A 16,469-nucleotide genomic window follows, 5' to 3' on the forward strand; every position below is an offset into this window, starting at 1 on the left:
GAGGTGACTTATGTAGAGCACCCTTCTCCTCATGCACACTCCCACTTGCTAGTGGTTGTAGCTTATGGTTTATCGGGAACAATGTCTTTGGCTGCAATGGTGCCCTGAATCGCAGTCTTTGCTTTGCGTTGCGTTGCCTTCTCACAGTGACAATAGAGCTAGCCATGTTTTACTGCCAATTTTAACTTTTATGTGGCTACTGTTTTGCACTGGATGTCTTTGAACTAGCTTGTTTACTTGTCTATGAAGACATTTTTTGGGAGAAATTGTTGGATGGTTTTATTGCAGGACACCTGCAGGGGCAGCGAGATATCCGCCTCGATCGGATTAATGGATAATAATCATTTAAAATAAAATAGAAAGCAATGATGACAAATCATGTTTTTTGGCCAACATCAGTTTTGTTTTGTTGTTGGTGGACTACACCAAGAGAGCGCGAAATAACCGCAAAGTTAATGGTCTGCGTAGGCTATCAGTCCACCATGTCCTTTACTACATGCGGGTCCAATTAGCAAAGGTATACATTTTGAATCCATGAAAAACCATGAAGTCTCTTATCTTGGAGGAACCTCTTGCGTATACCCGATGCATATAGCTTCAGGGGGACTTTCTAAATGTTTTCAATGTTATTGTGTAGTTGATAGCACTATTATGAAAAAAGCTACTTGTCATTCCATATGAGTCTTCTGAGGACTGCTTTGTGTGTATCACTGTGACCGCTGTGTGTGTTTAGAGATGTAGACTTATCGGTAGGTAGCGAAAAACCAGTTTGTTCTGTAGTGATGTTGTAGCGTTTAACTGCCATTTTCCCTTCTACACGCAGAGAAAGAGAATGAGGTTGTGTGTGTGTGTGTGTGTGTGTGTGTGTGTGTGTGTGTGGCGTCGCGACTGACTGCACGCTATCTAAAAATAATAGGCAGAAAGACGTTTTGTCCGAGTGCGAGCGGATCCGCTTTTACACAGCATTTTGTTGAGCACTGTGCAATACTTGTATGTTCATCCCATAGTGTAAATGTGGGTGGCGTTGCCCGAGGAAAAAAATTAATTAAAAGATTCTGACTTCTAGAGGATGTTTCCAGCCCAGAGAGATGTTTTTATCCTTTCCAGTGAAACGGTTAGGACACAGCACACGTAGATTCAGCTTACAGGTCGGAGCTTGACACCAGTTGACCTCTTGTTTATAGGGTTCCCTCCCTTGATTTTTAAAACACTTTTTCAGGTTTATTTTTCTCTTCTTGCACACAGTTCCAGCATCAGAAGTTCAGGGAGTGTATTAGTTACATACCAAACGAGATTCTACATTTTAAATATCCCCTTATAAAATTCCATGTATATATTTACATAATCGTGTCGAAAATGTATATCTAGAATAAATATAAAGTGACATGAAAATGGGCATTCAATTGCCAATATCATTTTATCTATCCATCATCCATACACTATGTCTAAGCATCATTATTTCATTTTCATTATGGATTATTTCCCCCTTGCCCTGTTGATTTAAAAAAAAAAAAACTTTTATATTTGAGATGAAAACTCTGAATGTACAGTATGGACTGTGTTTGTGTCAATTACTTTAACCGTGACATTAGATGTACTTTGCACTTTTCGTTGTGAAAAAAAACGAATCTTTCTGTTTATATTTTTTCAACTATTGTGAATTTATTTCATAACCCTTTGGGGTAGAAAACTCCCCTGTCTGAAAGCATTCCAAAACCACCTACTATACTTAAACGAAGCTGCTTTTCCCATCCCAATCATAGATTTGACATGTTTTACCCAGCTAGACTCATGAATTCCAGTATAGCTTTAGATTTAAATGAGAATAGGGGGAAAAAAGAAATTGAAGTGCAAGGTAAAGGTTTTGGCCTAAGCAATTCAATATTAATGCGAATGGCTTGTACTGACCTAAATATATAATCGAAGCTGACAGAAAATCAGAACCAAAATTATGGCAGAAATGTGTAAATACGCATCAGGAAAATCATTAATGAGGGAAGCATTGCAGAACCCATCGGATTGCGAGGCGTATGGAAATACCACAAAGCAAAAGCCATGACCTGCACCGCGATGCAATGCTCCTCTTATTGCAGGTTCCCTACCAAAGTAGGCATGCATAATCAAAAACCCTAAATTCCCCTGTTGTAAAATACAAATACTGTATCAAGCTCAAAGCCACACTGACCTTTCAAAAACAAAGCTGTGTAAAGTATTAGAATCTGATGCTGTAGAAAGATCCTAGTTGCCTTTGTGTATATCAACTGCCTGCTTGAGTATTTTGTGTGTGGAACTTTTCTCTGTAATCTTCGTAGAACTGTTTGGGGTGTTTTTTCCTGCCATATTGCTCGCGGCGACGGCGAGCCGCCGACAGTTATATTTGCTGTGTATACCTTCATTTTTGACGAGGTGTTTTACAGTTTTGTTTCACTTTGTGTAGTGATTCACTCTGTGGAGTTTTCTGACTGTTGTTATATAACTTCATATACACAAATGATCAATAAAAATGTTTTATTTCCTGTTGATACAGATGGTTATCATGTCGTGTTTTCATTCACAGAATATTTGGTGCACAATCAAATATTTTTTTTTATAGCAGCAAAAGATGCTGCCACTTAGTTAAAAGTGGCTTTAAGTTTACAGCTATAGTGCGTAACTTCTGTCGCACCCATGAGGAATTTGAAATAATTACAACAACACTGTCAGTGCATCTACATGAGGTAAGCCCTCGGTGATCCCACATGGATTCTATATATTCTGCTGTACCTCCAGATTTTTTCTTAGCAGTAGAATCAATGACTGAAACATTTCTTGGGTGCTTATTCCAGATTTTTCTGAGATACCAGTTTGTAAACACTGTCATACTGAAAAATATAGAGATTTTTTTTCTGGAGCCGATAAGCTTAATCAACTTTGTGTCAACTTGTTTGGCGATAGCTTGAATGTAAATTACATTAATAAGAAAAAGGTATGCACTATAGCTTTAATAACAGAGACAACCTTGATTACTATCACACAATGTTAGGACAGTAGCTATTTGTGACTTCTCGTTTTGTCACATAAAAGAAAAGTACAATCAATTTGCACGTGATACATTTATATTTAAGTGATTATGTTTGCCTTGAATTGGCTTTGAATCATCCCTATACCAGCCATGATACCAGCCCTGTTAACAAGGTCACTACTGCCATCTAGAGGACGTCAAGGAGCACACCACACTCGCACACAAAAACAATCAGAGCGGATCATGTTTTTCCATTTTGCTCTGGGCACAGATCAATTTCTATTAGTGGAAATATTCACTGATGTCTACTTCAGGCAAACAAGGACACAAGTTTGTCCTCCTACCAAATGCACAATGTCACATCAATGTGAAGGTTGACCTAGAACGTGTTTGATGATGAGGGCAGCCTGTTGTTGTAGACTTATAGATTTTAGGACGAATACTTTGAATTGAAGCTCATCAGGGTGATAAATGCCAAAACATCTAATCAGTAAGTAATATGTCAGTGACACATTCATGCTTCAGCTTAAACCCCTTAAGATCTACTAACCATCCAGGGGCTAATTCAAACCCAACTCTCCAGTACATCAAATGGAAATATTTTTAGATTTCTTTGGCATCATTTTATATAAATTTAGCCTGAAAGAAATTGTAACTTTGGAAAAAACATAAAAGAAAGTCCTGTGGGTTGGAACAAAATGTGGCTGCAAGTGTGTCTTTGGCATCATATAGTATAATACAAATTAGCCTGGCAAAAAACGTTTTATCTTTGGAAATTATTCAATTAAAGTTCTGTAGGTTTTGAACACATATGGACAGCACAGCATGAGTGCACCAACTGTCCTGCTGATGTTAATAAGTGGAGTAACGGCCTCTGCACACATCCTACCTCTACTGCGCGTCTACCTCGCGTCTGCGTCTGACTTTTTGTCACTGACCGTGTAATCAACCTAGAGCGAGCACACATCCAACCTCAGACGCACTGCAGCGACGTTCCCCTTTACCTCAGGAGGCTCGCCTATTTTTTTCTGAGAGCCGCGCGTCTCTCTCGGGTCTCTCTGCTTTAACAGATAGAGATACTCTGCCGAGAGTCATATTGACTTCATACCGGTGTTGCACCGAAAGCTGTGACCTGTCAGAATGTGTGACCCTAGAGGGCGCTGTTCTTATTGATTAACCCAGTCTCTCATAGTGAAATATAGGCTTTGTAAAAACGTTGGTCCATTGCACAAATCGTAGAAGTTTCTCAAAATTGGCACTGAAATGGTCAGATTGTTTTTTGTTTTTTTAAAGGTGAATAACCAACCTAGTTACCCTTCACAGTGAAATGTGTAGGCTATAGGCTACTTTTCCCACTGCGCAATCATTTTAAATTGGAAGCAAACAACTTAATAATCTCTCAATTGCAGGGCTGTTTTTGTGAGACTATGTTTTCAGCTGTGGACCAACATAAGTATTAAAACATTTCACTGTGAGACTGGGTCGTTATATGCCTACAGTCTATTGAAATCAGTCAAGAAATAACAGCGCCCTAGAGTCTCACATTCTGACAGGTCACAGCTTTCGGTGCAACACCGGCAGCTTTCGCAGTAGTCTCAGCATTTCCTGGTGTGTCCTTTTCAAAATAAAACTTCCAACAAGCGAAAATGTGGCAAAAAAAAAAAAAATTAATACAAAAGGCAATGGGGCGCACGGATTACTGTCCAGACTAAATATTAGACCCAATATAAATCATATGCATCATAAATTACACGAAAGAACTTCATTTTTAATGGGAATTATCTATGAAAACACTATGTAGAGAATAAGATAGGGCTTTTAGAAGCAGCGCTGCAGCAGCAGCTGCTGAGACGTTCCATGTGTGTCCGAGAAAAGTCAGAGAGACGCAGCAGTAAGGTAAGGCGACGCGCTCCAGAGGTAGACCTAGGATGTGTGCAGAGGCCGTAAGTTTCATGAGCGTCAGACTTTCCTTGTCGGAGATAGCAACCCTAGCCCAACCCTAACCCTACAGAAAATGAATGGAATTCAATGTAAATAGCCCAAAAATCGACTGGCTTGCTGTGAAAAGCACTCCTTCTCAAAATTAATTGCTCTTCTTCATCTGAGAATCAAATCATTTGGTGGGTATATTTGCATGACTAATGTTAATAAGTGGAGTAAGTTTCAGGGGAGTCAGACTTTCCTTGTGGGAGATAGGAACCCTATTTTATTGAGGAGCCTTATTCTGAAAATTCCAGGACTGCCATTTGGAAGTGACGTCATAGCCTTTATCAGACCGGAAATTATTACTGCTGAACGTTTTGTCGTTTGAAAAAATAGCTAATACCATATTATTTCGGGATTTACAACCAAATAAAATGAAACATTTCTTAATTTAATGTATTCATTGTTATAACAGAGTTGTTGGCTGTATCATTTTTAATGACATATAATTTTACATAACTGTGCTTTTATTTTCAAAAACATCAACCGGATGTTTATAGTCGCCCTAGCTAGCTTGTCAAGTTTTACATGACAGCTCGTGCTTCAGTCGCAGTTACAGTGCTCTTCTTGCGCTGCTTTCTGCATTGACCGACGACCTTGCATTTGACCAAAACTCAGTAAAAATGCTGTCCTACATCATTGGTGTGAGTATAACTTTCTGAAAAGTAGCAAGACTTATATTAGTTTAGCAAATTCCCGTGCAAAAGTAGCTAAGGCTAACACAAGCTAACGTTAAGTTGTTCCTAACCATGTTAAGTGGGAAGCTCCTGTCAGGCCTACCCACAGGAATGTATTATGACTCATTTTGTCCTGTTATGGATAAAACTAAAATGACTAAAGTGAGACAACGCCCCTCGGGGTTTGCTAACAGTTGGTAGCTCATGTTAGCTGTTCTCAGTCTGAGTCACTCTCTCCTTCATCGCAGCTGATCCGAGGAGGATTTGATGGAGTCATCAACCTGATCTTCAGACTGTTCTTCTCAAAGAAGAGAAAGGCCATCACCTTAGAAGACCCGAGCATAAAGTATGCACTACGTCTGTTAGACAAGCAGGTAACCAGTGCGAATATCTCCTTTTAAAAACTACTACTCACTACATAAACAAAAATATATTATCTCTTGTTTACAAACGCAGCAGATGCGTTCAAGGACCACCCATACACTTTGTTTATAACTTGCATGCCTTGTTCCAGTGCTGCTTTATTACTGATAAACTAATTTCTTTGCACTTTCAGATTGTGAGTCATGACACGAGGAAGTTCCGCTTCGCCCTGCCTTCCCCTGAACACGTCCTGGGGCTCCCTACCGGTTAGTAGCATCATCAATATTTAACATGTGTAAACTTTGCAGTTTTCTTAGTTTAACTTTGGTGAAAACAGTTATAAACTCAAAATAACGAACTGTTTGTGCACGTATACCGACATAACCATGAAATATAGTTAAAATTAATTAAAAATTATAGCAATTATAAGTGGCATAATAAAGTAATGACAGTGAAAATTGTAATGTTCATCCAAATAGGCAAAAGCCTATTTGAATTGAAGCAACTTGATGTGTGTATTCCTCTCCCAGGTCAGCATATCTATTTGTCTGCGAGGATAGACGGGAACCTGGTCGTCCGTCCGTACACACCAGTGTCCAGTGATGACGACAAAGGCTATGTGGACTTGGTGGTGAAGGTAAAAGCCTCAAGGAAAGTCATTTCTGTATTTAAATGTGCACATATGTCATTTAAATTATTAAACCCCAGTTTCTCCTGTTGTCCCTTTTTGTTGGCAGATTTACTTTAAAGAAGTTAATCCTAAATTCCCTGAGGGTGGTAAAATGAGTCAGTACCTGGAGAGCCTCAGGCTTAACGACACCATCGACTTCAGAGGGCCTAGCGGGCTGCTGGTTTACAAGGGCAAAGGTGAGGGAGCATCATAACCCACACATGTCTAGGTAATAGTCTAGACTAGTCAGGTTATGATAGATTTTTTTTTTTTTTACTTCGGCTGTTTGATCTTATGCCTCCATTTTCTCTTCTCAGGTGTTTTTGAAATTCAGACAGACAAGAAGAGCCCAGCTGTGACCAAGACAGCCAAACATGTCGGCATGATTGCCGGAGGGACAGGTAAGGGCATGGATAATATGGAGAACCTATACTGAATATCTACTGGTTCCTGACTGGTCTGTAGTGAAATATCCATAAGCTCCTTGACAAATGATCCTGCTAATGGATTAATGCAAAAATTAATTAATAATGTGGCAGAATTTCAAATTCTTAACCATCCCCTAATGTGCTCTTCAGTCATGGCTGACAGGGAAACACATTCAAAAGTTTATCACACTTTATTACATTTAATAAAATGCAGCCAAATGTAATCTTAAACGAGAGCAATCTAATGAGTTATTTCTGCCAAATAATATTCATAAAATAACTGAATCTTTTCATGTCGTATCTTTTTTGCACAAAAGTATGGAGAGTCGTATCAAGTCCCTTGACCAGCCCCTTCCATCAGCAGCAGTATCAGTATCGATACTTAGGGACACTTCTAGTCTCATCTATAAACTCAGTACACTACTTAGCTCCTGGCACATCTCATCTCATGATCAATGTCAGCAGGTGATGGCTCAAACAAAAGCTACATTCATTTAAAATTTGCTCTTAATGTTTGTTTTTATCAGCCTTATCATGGTTGCATTCATATTTGCACAAGGAGTTGTTGTACTCAACTTAGACATCCACATACTTTCGGCCTCATGTCATCAGTCTCATACGGTTAGGTAACTTTGTCTGCAGCCAAATATGGCGCCTCCAGGCAAAGTTAAAATAAATCTCCTAAAACTTTTTTTTTTCTTTTCTCCCAGGCATCACTCCCATGTTGCAGATCATCACTGCAGTGATGCAGGATCCCCAGGACCAGACGGTCTGCCACCTGCTGTTTGCAAACCAGGTCGGTGTCCTCAGCGCACTGATGTTTGCAATACAGATGTTATTATTTGAGATATTTAACTTTGAAGGTGGCCTCAGCGATTCTGGAGAAAGCTTGTTGTCAAAATCTTTGAATATATCTTCACTATCTGCTACTTGTACATACTGTGTTCATGCTGAAAAAAAAATGTTAATACACAGCCTTGGCTCTGTTTTTGACAACAAGCGTTCTCCAGAATCACCGACTCCACCTTTTTAATTGGGAAGGAATGGATGATACTAAAAGCAGAGGTGGATCATAGTATGCTGCTGACACTGTGTTCTCCCCATCACAGACAGATAAAGACATCCTGTTGAGACCAGAGTTGGAAGAGATTCAGGTCAACAACCCAGACCGGTTCAAGCTGTGGTTCACCCTGGACAGAGCACCCGAAGGTGAGTCCAAGCTTTCCACATTTCTTTTTTTAAAGATAAAATGCCAAAATGTCCATTTTCAGTTTCTCTGATGTGAGGATTTGCTGCTTTAGTTTCTTTTGATGTACTATTTCCTGACTTTTTTTAAGACCATACGATTCATTTAAAAAAAAAATTTGCTGCAGCTGTTCTCTTGTCAACTACTGTCATTTACTTTTATAATCAAAAAATAAATAACCTAACTGAAAGTGTCAAAAGTACACATTATGCAGAGATGCTTCTGAGTGAAAGATTAGTAATACTTTGATAATGTAGAATAAAAAAGGTAGTTGCTGTAATTCTTTTAAATGTGGCAAAACACTAAGAACACACTAAATTAACAATTACAGATGTTTCGGCACCCATTTGGTTAACCACTGCCCTTTTGTACTGTATGTTAATGAGGCGTTGAGTATAGAATGAAACCAGTAGGGATCTTAGTAACCCACATCCTTTTCATTGACTTGTACTTAACCTTTATCTGTATATTTCAGACTGGGAGTACAGCCAGGGCTTCATCAATGAAGACATGGTGAGTGAACACCTGCCCGCTCCAGGTGAGGACACTCTGGTTATGATGTGTGGACCACCGCCCATGATCCAGTTCGCCTGCAACCCAAACCTGGACAAAGTGGGCCACGCGCCCGAACGTAGATTCACATTCTAGACGTTTGGGAAAAACAATGGGGTTATTTTCCTCTGACCCCCCAAAGCATTAAAGCACTCGTACAGTCGCAGTGGGTATTGCACTATGTATACTATATTTATGCCATGATATTCATTGTGCAACAGAATCACAGCTTGGACCAATTCATGTTAAGAGTAAGTGTCGTAGGAAAAGGACAGGGGGAAAAGGTGAATAGTTGAGCTTGAAAATGAGGATGTAGAAGAATGTTTCTGATGGAAATGTGGGTGTGATTCTGAAATAATGTTGCAAGGCAGAGAAACCCCCTACTGTGGCTTCATTATGGTTTCAATATCAGGCAGTTTTACTGAGTGCCTTAACACTTGCAAAAGCTTTTTTATGCGCACTTGAAGCATTTTGTGAGACATTTCTTCATTTATATAGTCAATCGTATTCCATATTTGCTGTTGAGACTGTGTTATGTGTCATCTCTAGTCACATCAAAGATGTCGATATTTTGCTAAAACATGTTCAGTGATTTGTCGAACGTGATGTTTACTGATATATATAAAGTTTTTGCTGCGACAGTGGCTATTTGGATATGCAACATAAATATCAACTGCTAATGAATTGACTCTTTGATCATTGTTTTGTTATAATTGCTCTGCAGCGGCGGTATTAAAGAAACGTCCTTACTTAAAGCTATGGTGCGTAACTTCTGAGTTATAAGAACAATGTCTGTAATACTCCCCGGTGCATGTCTTTGATCATTACCTACTTTTAACCATTCAAGAGATGCCACTCAAACAGAAGACAAGGAAAGATGCAATTCCTCATTTTTATTACAAAACATTTAAAAACAGTAAATGTGGTTTCCATGTTTATTTTCAGTCATGCTGCTGTTTAAAAGGAATGGTTTGACATCAAGAGAAAAAAAAAACACTGATTGGATTTCACAAAAAGATGAACTGATCAATATCACTCATGTCTGTTGGCTGAGTACAGAGCTACAGCCAGGGGTTTATTAGCTTAGCATAAAGATTAGTAGCTTAAACATCCACCTCCCAGCACTGATGAACACTTAACTCAATTGGGTATTCCGTACGAAAGCAGAAATAAAACAATTTGTGCTTTGGCATTTAAAAAAGGGACCAAGTGGTATCAATCTTCACAACTAATTATCGGTAGAAAGCTAAAACTTATTTATTAAAATGTAAGAAAAGAAAAGATGTATTATCTCACTTCCCTTAGTGGAATATAGACATGCAGATAGTTTGGGTTTTATTTAGTTTTTACTCATCACTGTCAGAAACACACTTCTCAAAATATATTTCCTGGATGATACACTATCAACGGTTTTCATAACAGAGAAATAGTACTAAGGAAAACTGTTGTCTGTGGGTTATTTATAGTGACACAAGGACACTTTCTGAAAGATGCACAGACAAATGTCTCATACAAGTCCACAGTGCCGAGGCAGAAGTGTTTAAAACCAAAACTATCTTTGCGATTAGATTCCACTAACTAAAGGAAACTGTTGGCTTTGAAATTATTTTGAATTATCTTCAATAAGATGACATGAAGCAACTTTATGTACCACAAATAAATGCAGCTTAGGACATGAAAAAACAGCTGTGTGTCTCCTCAAGGTAACAAAAACAAGCATGTTGACCTGACTGATTGATAACTGAGTACACAGAATGGCCCTTATGTATTGTGTAGTGTGTATGCGTCTATTTGTGTTATATGTTTTGTAAGTTGGAACCTGTACCAAGCTGTACTGACAACAAATTCCACCAGTCTGGCTGTGTGGTCATTAGAATAATCAATCAATCAAATAGCTGAATAATACAAACAAATGCAGAGAAAGAGGCACATTATTGCTATAAAATCCTGCACTTTTAAGTTCATGCATTATATTTTTGGAGAACTTCAATAAATATACATATGGTCATGAAAGCTATTATATATGGCTGTACTCCTAAATGATAAAATACAGTTTAAAAGAAAAAGGGTCTCACGTGTTCTACTACAAATGTTGGTTGGAGGTGGCACAGTTTGATCGTGTTTTATTTTTTTACAAAAGCAAGGTGGGCACAATGACTCACACACCAGCGTTGCCATTGGTTTCGGCCCCGTCGACAGAGATCTCCTGATAAAATGCGTCGTCCTCCAACATGCTCTGAAAAACAAAACAAAGAAAGGAACTCAACAGTTTTCCCACTGTCTCAGGTTTGTCCATTGTTGTTTTAATCTTCGAACACATTTTTATCAGGTGTTGTGTTCAATGTCTCACCGTCAAATTGTTGATCTCTTCAGAAAACGCTCCTATCTGTCTCACAGTCCCTTCAGAGTCTTCCATCTGACAAAAATATATACAGACAGATGGTCAGATAAAAAATGAAGAAACTCCAAGAACTCGTTTTTTGTTAAAGCCCCTGTGAACCTAAATCCACCTATGTCATGTGGGGAGTTAGTTGCATGATAGGAAGCATCTGAAAAGAGTTAGGCATGTTTATCAATCCAAATGAAAAGATATTGTCATATAAGTTTAACACACTTTACAGAAATTTGGTTTAGAAGATATGCTCTGGTTATGACACAATAAGTATTTTGAACCAATCACGGCAGTTCTCTGCCTGAACGTTTTATAAAAACAATGACTGGTGTCATGGAGACCTTTTGATACGGCCATGCAAGCCCACACAGTCCTGTCAAACGGTCTGAAACAGTAGAAAAAGCAGTTTAAAAAAAAGTTTTGTAATATTTATTTTCAACCAGATTTTTGTAAAAGCTTATTGAGACACCCAACCTTGATATTATATAGTGATTTTTACTAAACCGGTTGTGTGAAAGTAGCTGAACAGAAGTAGAAGTATGTCCGTACCAAGCGACTTTGAGCACTGAGAAAAGCGCTGTACAAATATCATGTGTTATTACCTCTTCCAGGTGTTCCTCATAGATCATGGCTCCCCTCTGGAAGCTGCTGTTCTTTGGCATTTCCACGTTCAGAGGGCAGACAAACTCTTCGCCATCGTCGTGACGTTTCTTCCTCAAAGTCCCAAAACCACCGAACGACAGACGCCTAGGCTGGAGGGCGGGCAAGGAGGCACTTAGCAGTGGGTCAACATGGAAAAGTGATTTAACGTTATAGCTATTTTTCAAACAAAAATACCAAACGTTTAAGCTTCCCACTTGAGGTTATGTTGCATTTCTACGTCTTATTTGAGACAATTTAATATTTTGTATATCTTGCACTTTTGGTCAACAAAACAATTTTATTTATTTTTTATAGTTGATAACTGTCATGCTAAAGACTAGGGTAGTCATTGTGAGGGCAGATTTATTTGTAATCTAATTGATCTGTTTTTCATATGTATATCACATCCGTTTACATGTGCCTTTCCTCTAAGAATGTGCTGACAAAACAGTTGCTTAAACTATTTTAAGGTTTATGGTGGCTGGCCAAAATAAACCCCTGAGACCTGTTTGGTCTATTAACCATCTGTTAGTTGACACCCTTTCAATACTCTGTCTGACCAAAAGATATGGTCAGTCCCATCGGGGGCTGACCATGTAGGTCTGAAGCTTTACACTCTGTACTCTGTTGTTTTGTCTTATTATGAATGTAATTAAATTCTTAAATTCTCTGTGAGTTTAGTTTTCTATTACAGCATGTCGGAATATAGAATTTCCCCGACAGTTATGTTTTCAAATCTTGATTTTTGATAGGGTGATGAACAACAGCATTTACATCACAAACCACACACTTTTCAACAACGGGAGTAATACTTTAATTTTGTTTGATTTCTTTTTTTACATAAAGCAGCTGCTGATATGGACTAGAAGTTAATGTTCGACAAGACACCCATATTCATCGATAACATTGCATCAGTTGACTGTCCCATGGTGAATGAAGTGTAGGGGAAAAGTAGCAGAAGGAACAAAAGAAAAGCCACTTAGACTTAGGACACTTAAACTTTTATCCTGACTGACACAACAAGTGAAGCTGAATCCAAATGTCCCCATAGTGACAGAGGGAGATTTGTTTGGCAGTTAGTTACCTTGACCTTGGCGGTTGCGGTGAGCACGCTGTAGTCTGGGTTCTCTAGACAGTCCTGTTTGAGCCTCTGCGCCTCGGAGCCGATGAGCAGGTGGAAGTGTGTGGCCAGGTGGCGTCTCAGCAGGGTCTTACTGGGGGGAATGTTGAGCAGAAGGGCCAGAGCTTCTACGTTGAACCGGGGCTCCAACACCTTCAAGAGAGGCAAGACATTAGAGAGAAACACCGTGGAGAGAGGAGTTTTTTTCAGGCTTCCTGCTGGAAACGGTTCACTTAAAAAGGTGCTACGAGGAACTTTTAAAGGTTTCTGAAACTGTCTCATTGTTTCCTCTGATGATCATAAACTACATGCAACAGCCAACGAGACCATCAGTGCAAAGCATGCTATTTTCACACATTTGCCCATCTTCTGCTTTGGTTATCTATGTGTTTTATTTCTAATTTGCAGATTTTTCTTAAAATGTCAGAAAATATTTATATGTGGTTTCACTTATGATCTCTCCTCCACCCTCGAAATGATTTCGATTTTTAAATAAAAAATTATAAACCAAAAACCTTTTTTTAAGTGTGTCCTGTATAACTTCTGTTGCCTTACTGACTTAAACATGTCCTCTAATTTGCTGCTATCGTAGTCTATTTCCACCCACTGAGGTAAATTCAAATCCCTCTAACCCAGACCCTGTGCCCGGCCCTCTCACCATCAGTCCTCCGTGCACTCCGCTGCCTCTCAGGTTTGGAGCGTATTCTGCCAGATCCACCGAGCGCAGCCACTCCATCACTCTGTGGTTGGTCCACTGCGAGATCTCAGCGGGAGTTATGTTGTTCTGCCCGACGACAAGGGAATAAAAATACAGATTTAAAAAAAAGGTGCATGTTGACTAAATCACTTTGTCAAAATCATGGAATATCTCACAATGATCCACTTCCTGAAAGTACTGTGTGTGCGTCGGCTCTGTTAATGGGCATGTCGCTAGTTACAGTGTGGGCTCCCTTTGTTTACATATTTACAGAGCCTAGGCTGTGAGGAGATATTCACTTATTTTGACAAAAAAAAAATATATTTTTTTTCTCCAGAAATGCTGACTCCATCTTTAAAAACGGAGCCTATAACATAAAAAAAAACTTAAAAAGAAGGAATTGAAAGTATGGGTGGCGGCCTCTTGTGTGATACCTCATCAGAGGGGCGTCGCCGCAGACAGTTGGGATCGTAGCAGTTCAGACGCAGGACCTGGATGGCCCGTTTGATGCTGAGGTGATGGAGAACACTGCCTACCTTCAGAGACAGCAAGTCCTCCTGAAAAGAAAAATCAAAGACACATTGACCAGTTTAATGATTTATCCAGAGGGAAGGTTCAGTCAGGATTTAAAAGATTTATGAAGAAGACCTTTGGTATTTTGAAGTTTTTTTTTTTCACTTGAAGGCGAGACACAGCAGGCAAACTCATAGTTTTTTTTCAAGCACTGGTAAAGTTTTAGATTTTTGGCAATACAACATCTACATTTTTGTTTTTTTTATAGAGATGCAAATGTATGCATAATTAGTTAGATATTACCAACTTTGCATATGTATTCAAGCATTTCTGAAAAAATATGAATACATTTTGTTTTTGTTATGCAAGTAATCAACTGGCAAAGTTTCATGATGATATCTATAATTTAAAATGTTACCCTATTCACCTGCAGTGTCACACCTTAATGTCAAATGACTTTTACAAGCTTCAATACTACTGTATACAGGCTCCATTTTAACTCAACATAGTTTAATAAAGCTCACCACTGTCATGTAGTGCAGCATGCGTCCGTCCACGCGCGCCTCGTCAAAGTGACTTTTATACTGCGGGAGGCCGATATCATCCAGCCACCCTGAGACATAAACATCTGTGTATTTAATCTAACATCTAAAATAAAATACAGTCATTTGTTATTCTAGTCAAGATGGCTGCATCACACTCACTGGTCACCCAGTTGTGGTCCAGCCTGCCCTTCAGATCGTCCTCCTCTGAGCCCAGAGCCTGCAGAGCGAACTGCAGCTTCTTCCTGTGGTGAAGCTGCTTCATACACAGCTCCTGAACAGTGAAACACACAAACACAACATCTTTTAGACAGAAAGCAGCAAGCAAGTGGTGGAAAAATACAACTTTTACAGTTCAGAAATGCACTGTTACAAGTAAAACATTCTCCATATTACCCATGTAATAGTATAAAAAGACAGTTAAATTACCCCCCCCCCCCCCCTCATTTTCCAAATGAATTATTGATGCATTCATGTGTTCGATGCTTTCATGTTGCAGCTGGTAAAGTTAACAGTGGTAGTCTGGACTTGAATTGGGAAAAACAACAACTTATTTGTACTAATTTTGCACATTTGCAGCATCATCTATATTAATTTTGATTAGTTGACTGTTTATTGTTTGACCTTCTGAAACACTTTTTTGTAAATTGCTGTATAAATAAAGATTATTATTATTACCATAATACATTTTTTGTAAATAAGTTTCTGAACATGCCTTGCAGATATGTTTAGACAATGAAAACAATGAATTACTGTATGACACAAACCACACCATAAACCTCAACGCTCCCTTTACCTTCTCCAGATCATGTTGTGAAGCCTGCAGTATTGTCTGTCCTGATTTGATCCAGCCGTGACCCTGGGCCACGTATATGCCCAGGCCCTGATCATGGAGCCACGCACACACTTCATCTCGACTCCACCGCGAGAAAGGAACGTCTACAGCACTGACAGGGACAAAAAGAGAGGATACTGATTACTATTAGTTAAAGCGGCAACGAGTAACTTTTAAATATCTTTTAAACAGCCTCATGTTTCCTCTCATAATCATAAATTACCTTTAACAGCAAACGAGACCATCAGTGCAAAGAAAGACGTTTTTATATAGTTTTTATTACTGCATTTGATCTGGTCGTACACCCAGTCCGATTTTCGGTTCACGCGTGCATGCTCTATGGTCACATATCCGTATTGGTCACAGATTTCAGTGTGGCGCAGTTACGCGATTTGAGAAGCCTATCCCTCCAGGTGAGGGAAGGGGAGCGGGAGCCTTGTTTGAGACAGTTGTTTGTCGTCATAATGACTGATAACGGGGCTGAACCATAAAAGAAAAAAAAGAAAATGCAATGAAGAAAGGCGAAAAGGGAGAGTGATAGTCGGGCGGGAGGGCGTTGCCAAGCAACTATACACAATTTCACGCAGCGAACGTAGACTGCAGTGTTTACTCCTAAATGAATGAGCGGTAGCCTACTAAAACAAAGTTTACTTTGCCTCACCAGCATCATCAGATGACCATTATTCATCTGAAATAGTCATCATTTACAACATAAACACATTACCTCATCGTGATCCATTCTAACTAACTGCCATCTCTCGTTCATTCGCTTTGTGTGGGGACACGGACTCGTTCAGCTCCGTGAGAG

At 39.2% G+C, this 16,469-nt stretch overlaps 2 protein-coding genes across 2 annotated transcripts in view; one reads left to right on the plus strand and one right to left on the minus strand.

The window, feature by feature from the left end:
• The first annotated feature begins 5,498 nt into the window (after window positions 1-5,498).
• cyb5r3 (cytochrome b5 reductase 3) lies at window positions 5,499-9,648 on the plus strand. The gene is made up of 9 exons (XM_080051321.1): window positions 5,499-5,628; window positions 5,910-6,035; window positions 6,218-6,290; window positions 6,555-6,661; window positions 6,762-6,891; window positions 7,012-7,095; window positions 7,833-7,918; window positions 8,232-8,331; window positions 8,844-9,648. Exons 1-9 carry the CDS (start codon window positions 5,608-5,610, stop codon window positions 9,014-9,016), a joined length of 900 nt encoding a protein of 299 aa, XP_079907447.1. The 5' UTR covers window positions 5,499-5,607; the 3' UTR covers window positions 9,017-9,648.
• Window positions 9,649-9,793: 145 nt separating this feature from the next.
• The window catches only part of LOC307268615 (liprin-beta-1-like), a 32,173-nt gene continuing 25,497 nt past the window's right edge, over window positions 9,794-16,469 (minus strand). Inside the window, exons 17-25 of the mRNA XM_080051320.1 lie at window positions 15,623-15,773; window positions 14,989-15,100; window positions 14,809-14,897; window positions 14,206-14,328; window positions 13,733-13,858; window positions 13,039-13,227; window positions 11,915-12,064; window positions 11,271-11,336; window positions 9,794-11,156 (exon numbers count right to left, since the gene is read on the minus strand). Coding sequence (XP_079907446.1) covers window positions 11,079-11,156; window positions 11,271-11,336; window positions 11,915-12,064; window positions 13,039-13,227; window positions 13,733-13,858; window positions 14,206-14,328; window positions 14,809-14,897; window positions 14,989-15,100; window positions 15,623-15,773 — 1,084 coding nt within the window. The 3' untranslated portion in view covers window positions 9,794-11,078. The remainder of the gene's footprint in view (window positions 11,157-11,270; window positions 11,337-11,914; window positions 12,065-13,038; window positions 13,228-13,732; window positions 13,859-14,205; window positions 14,329-14,808; window positions 14,898-14,988; window positions 15,101-15,622; window positions 15,774-16,469) is intronic.

Source organism: Ammodytes marinus, assembly GCF_949987685.1.
Source record: "Ammodytes marinus genome assembly, chromosome: 22".
Classification (NCBI taxonomy): domain Eukaryota; kingdom Metazoa; phylum Chordata; class Actinopteri; order Uranoscopiformes; family Ammodytidae; genus Ammodytes; species Ammodytes marinus.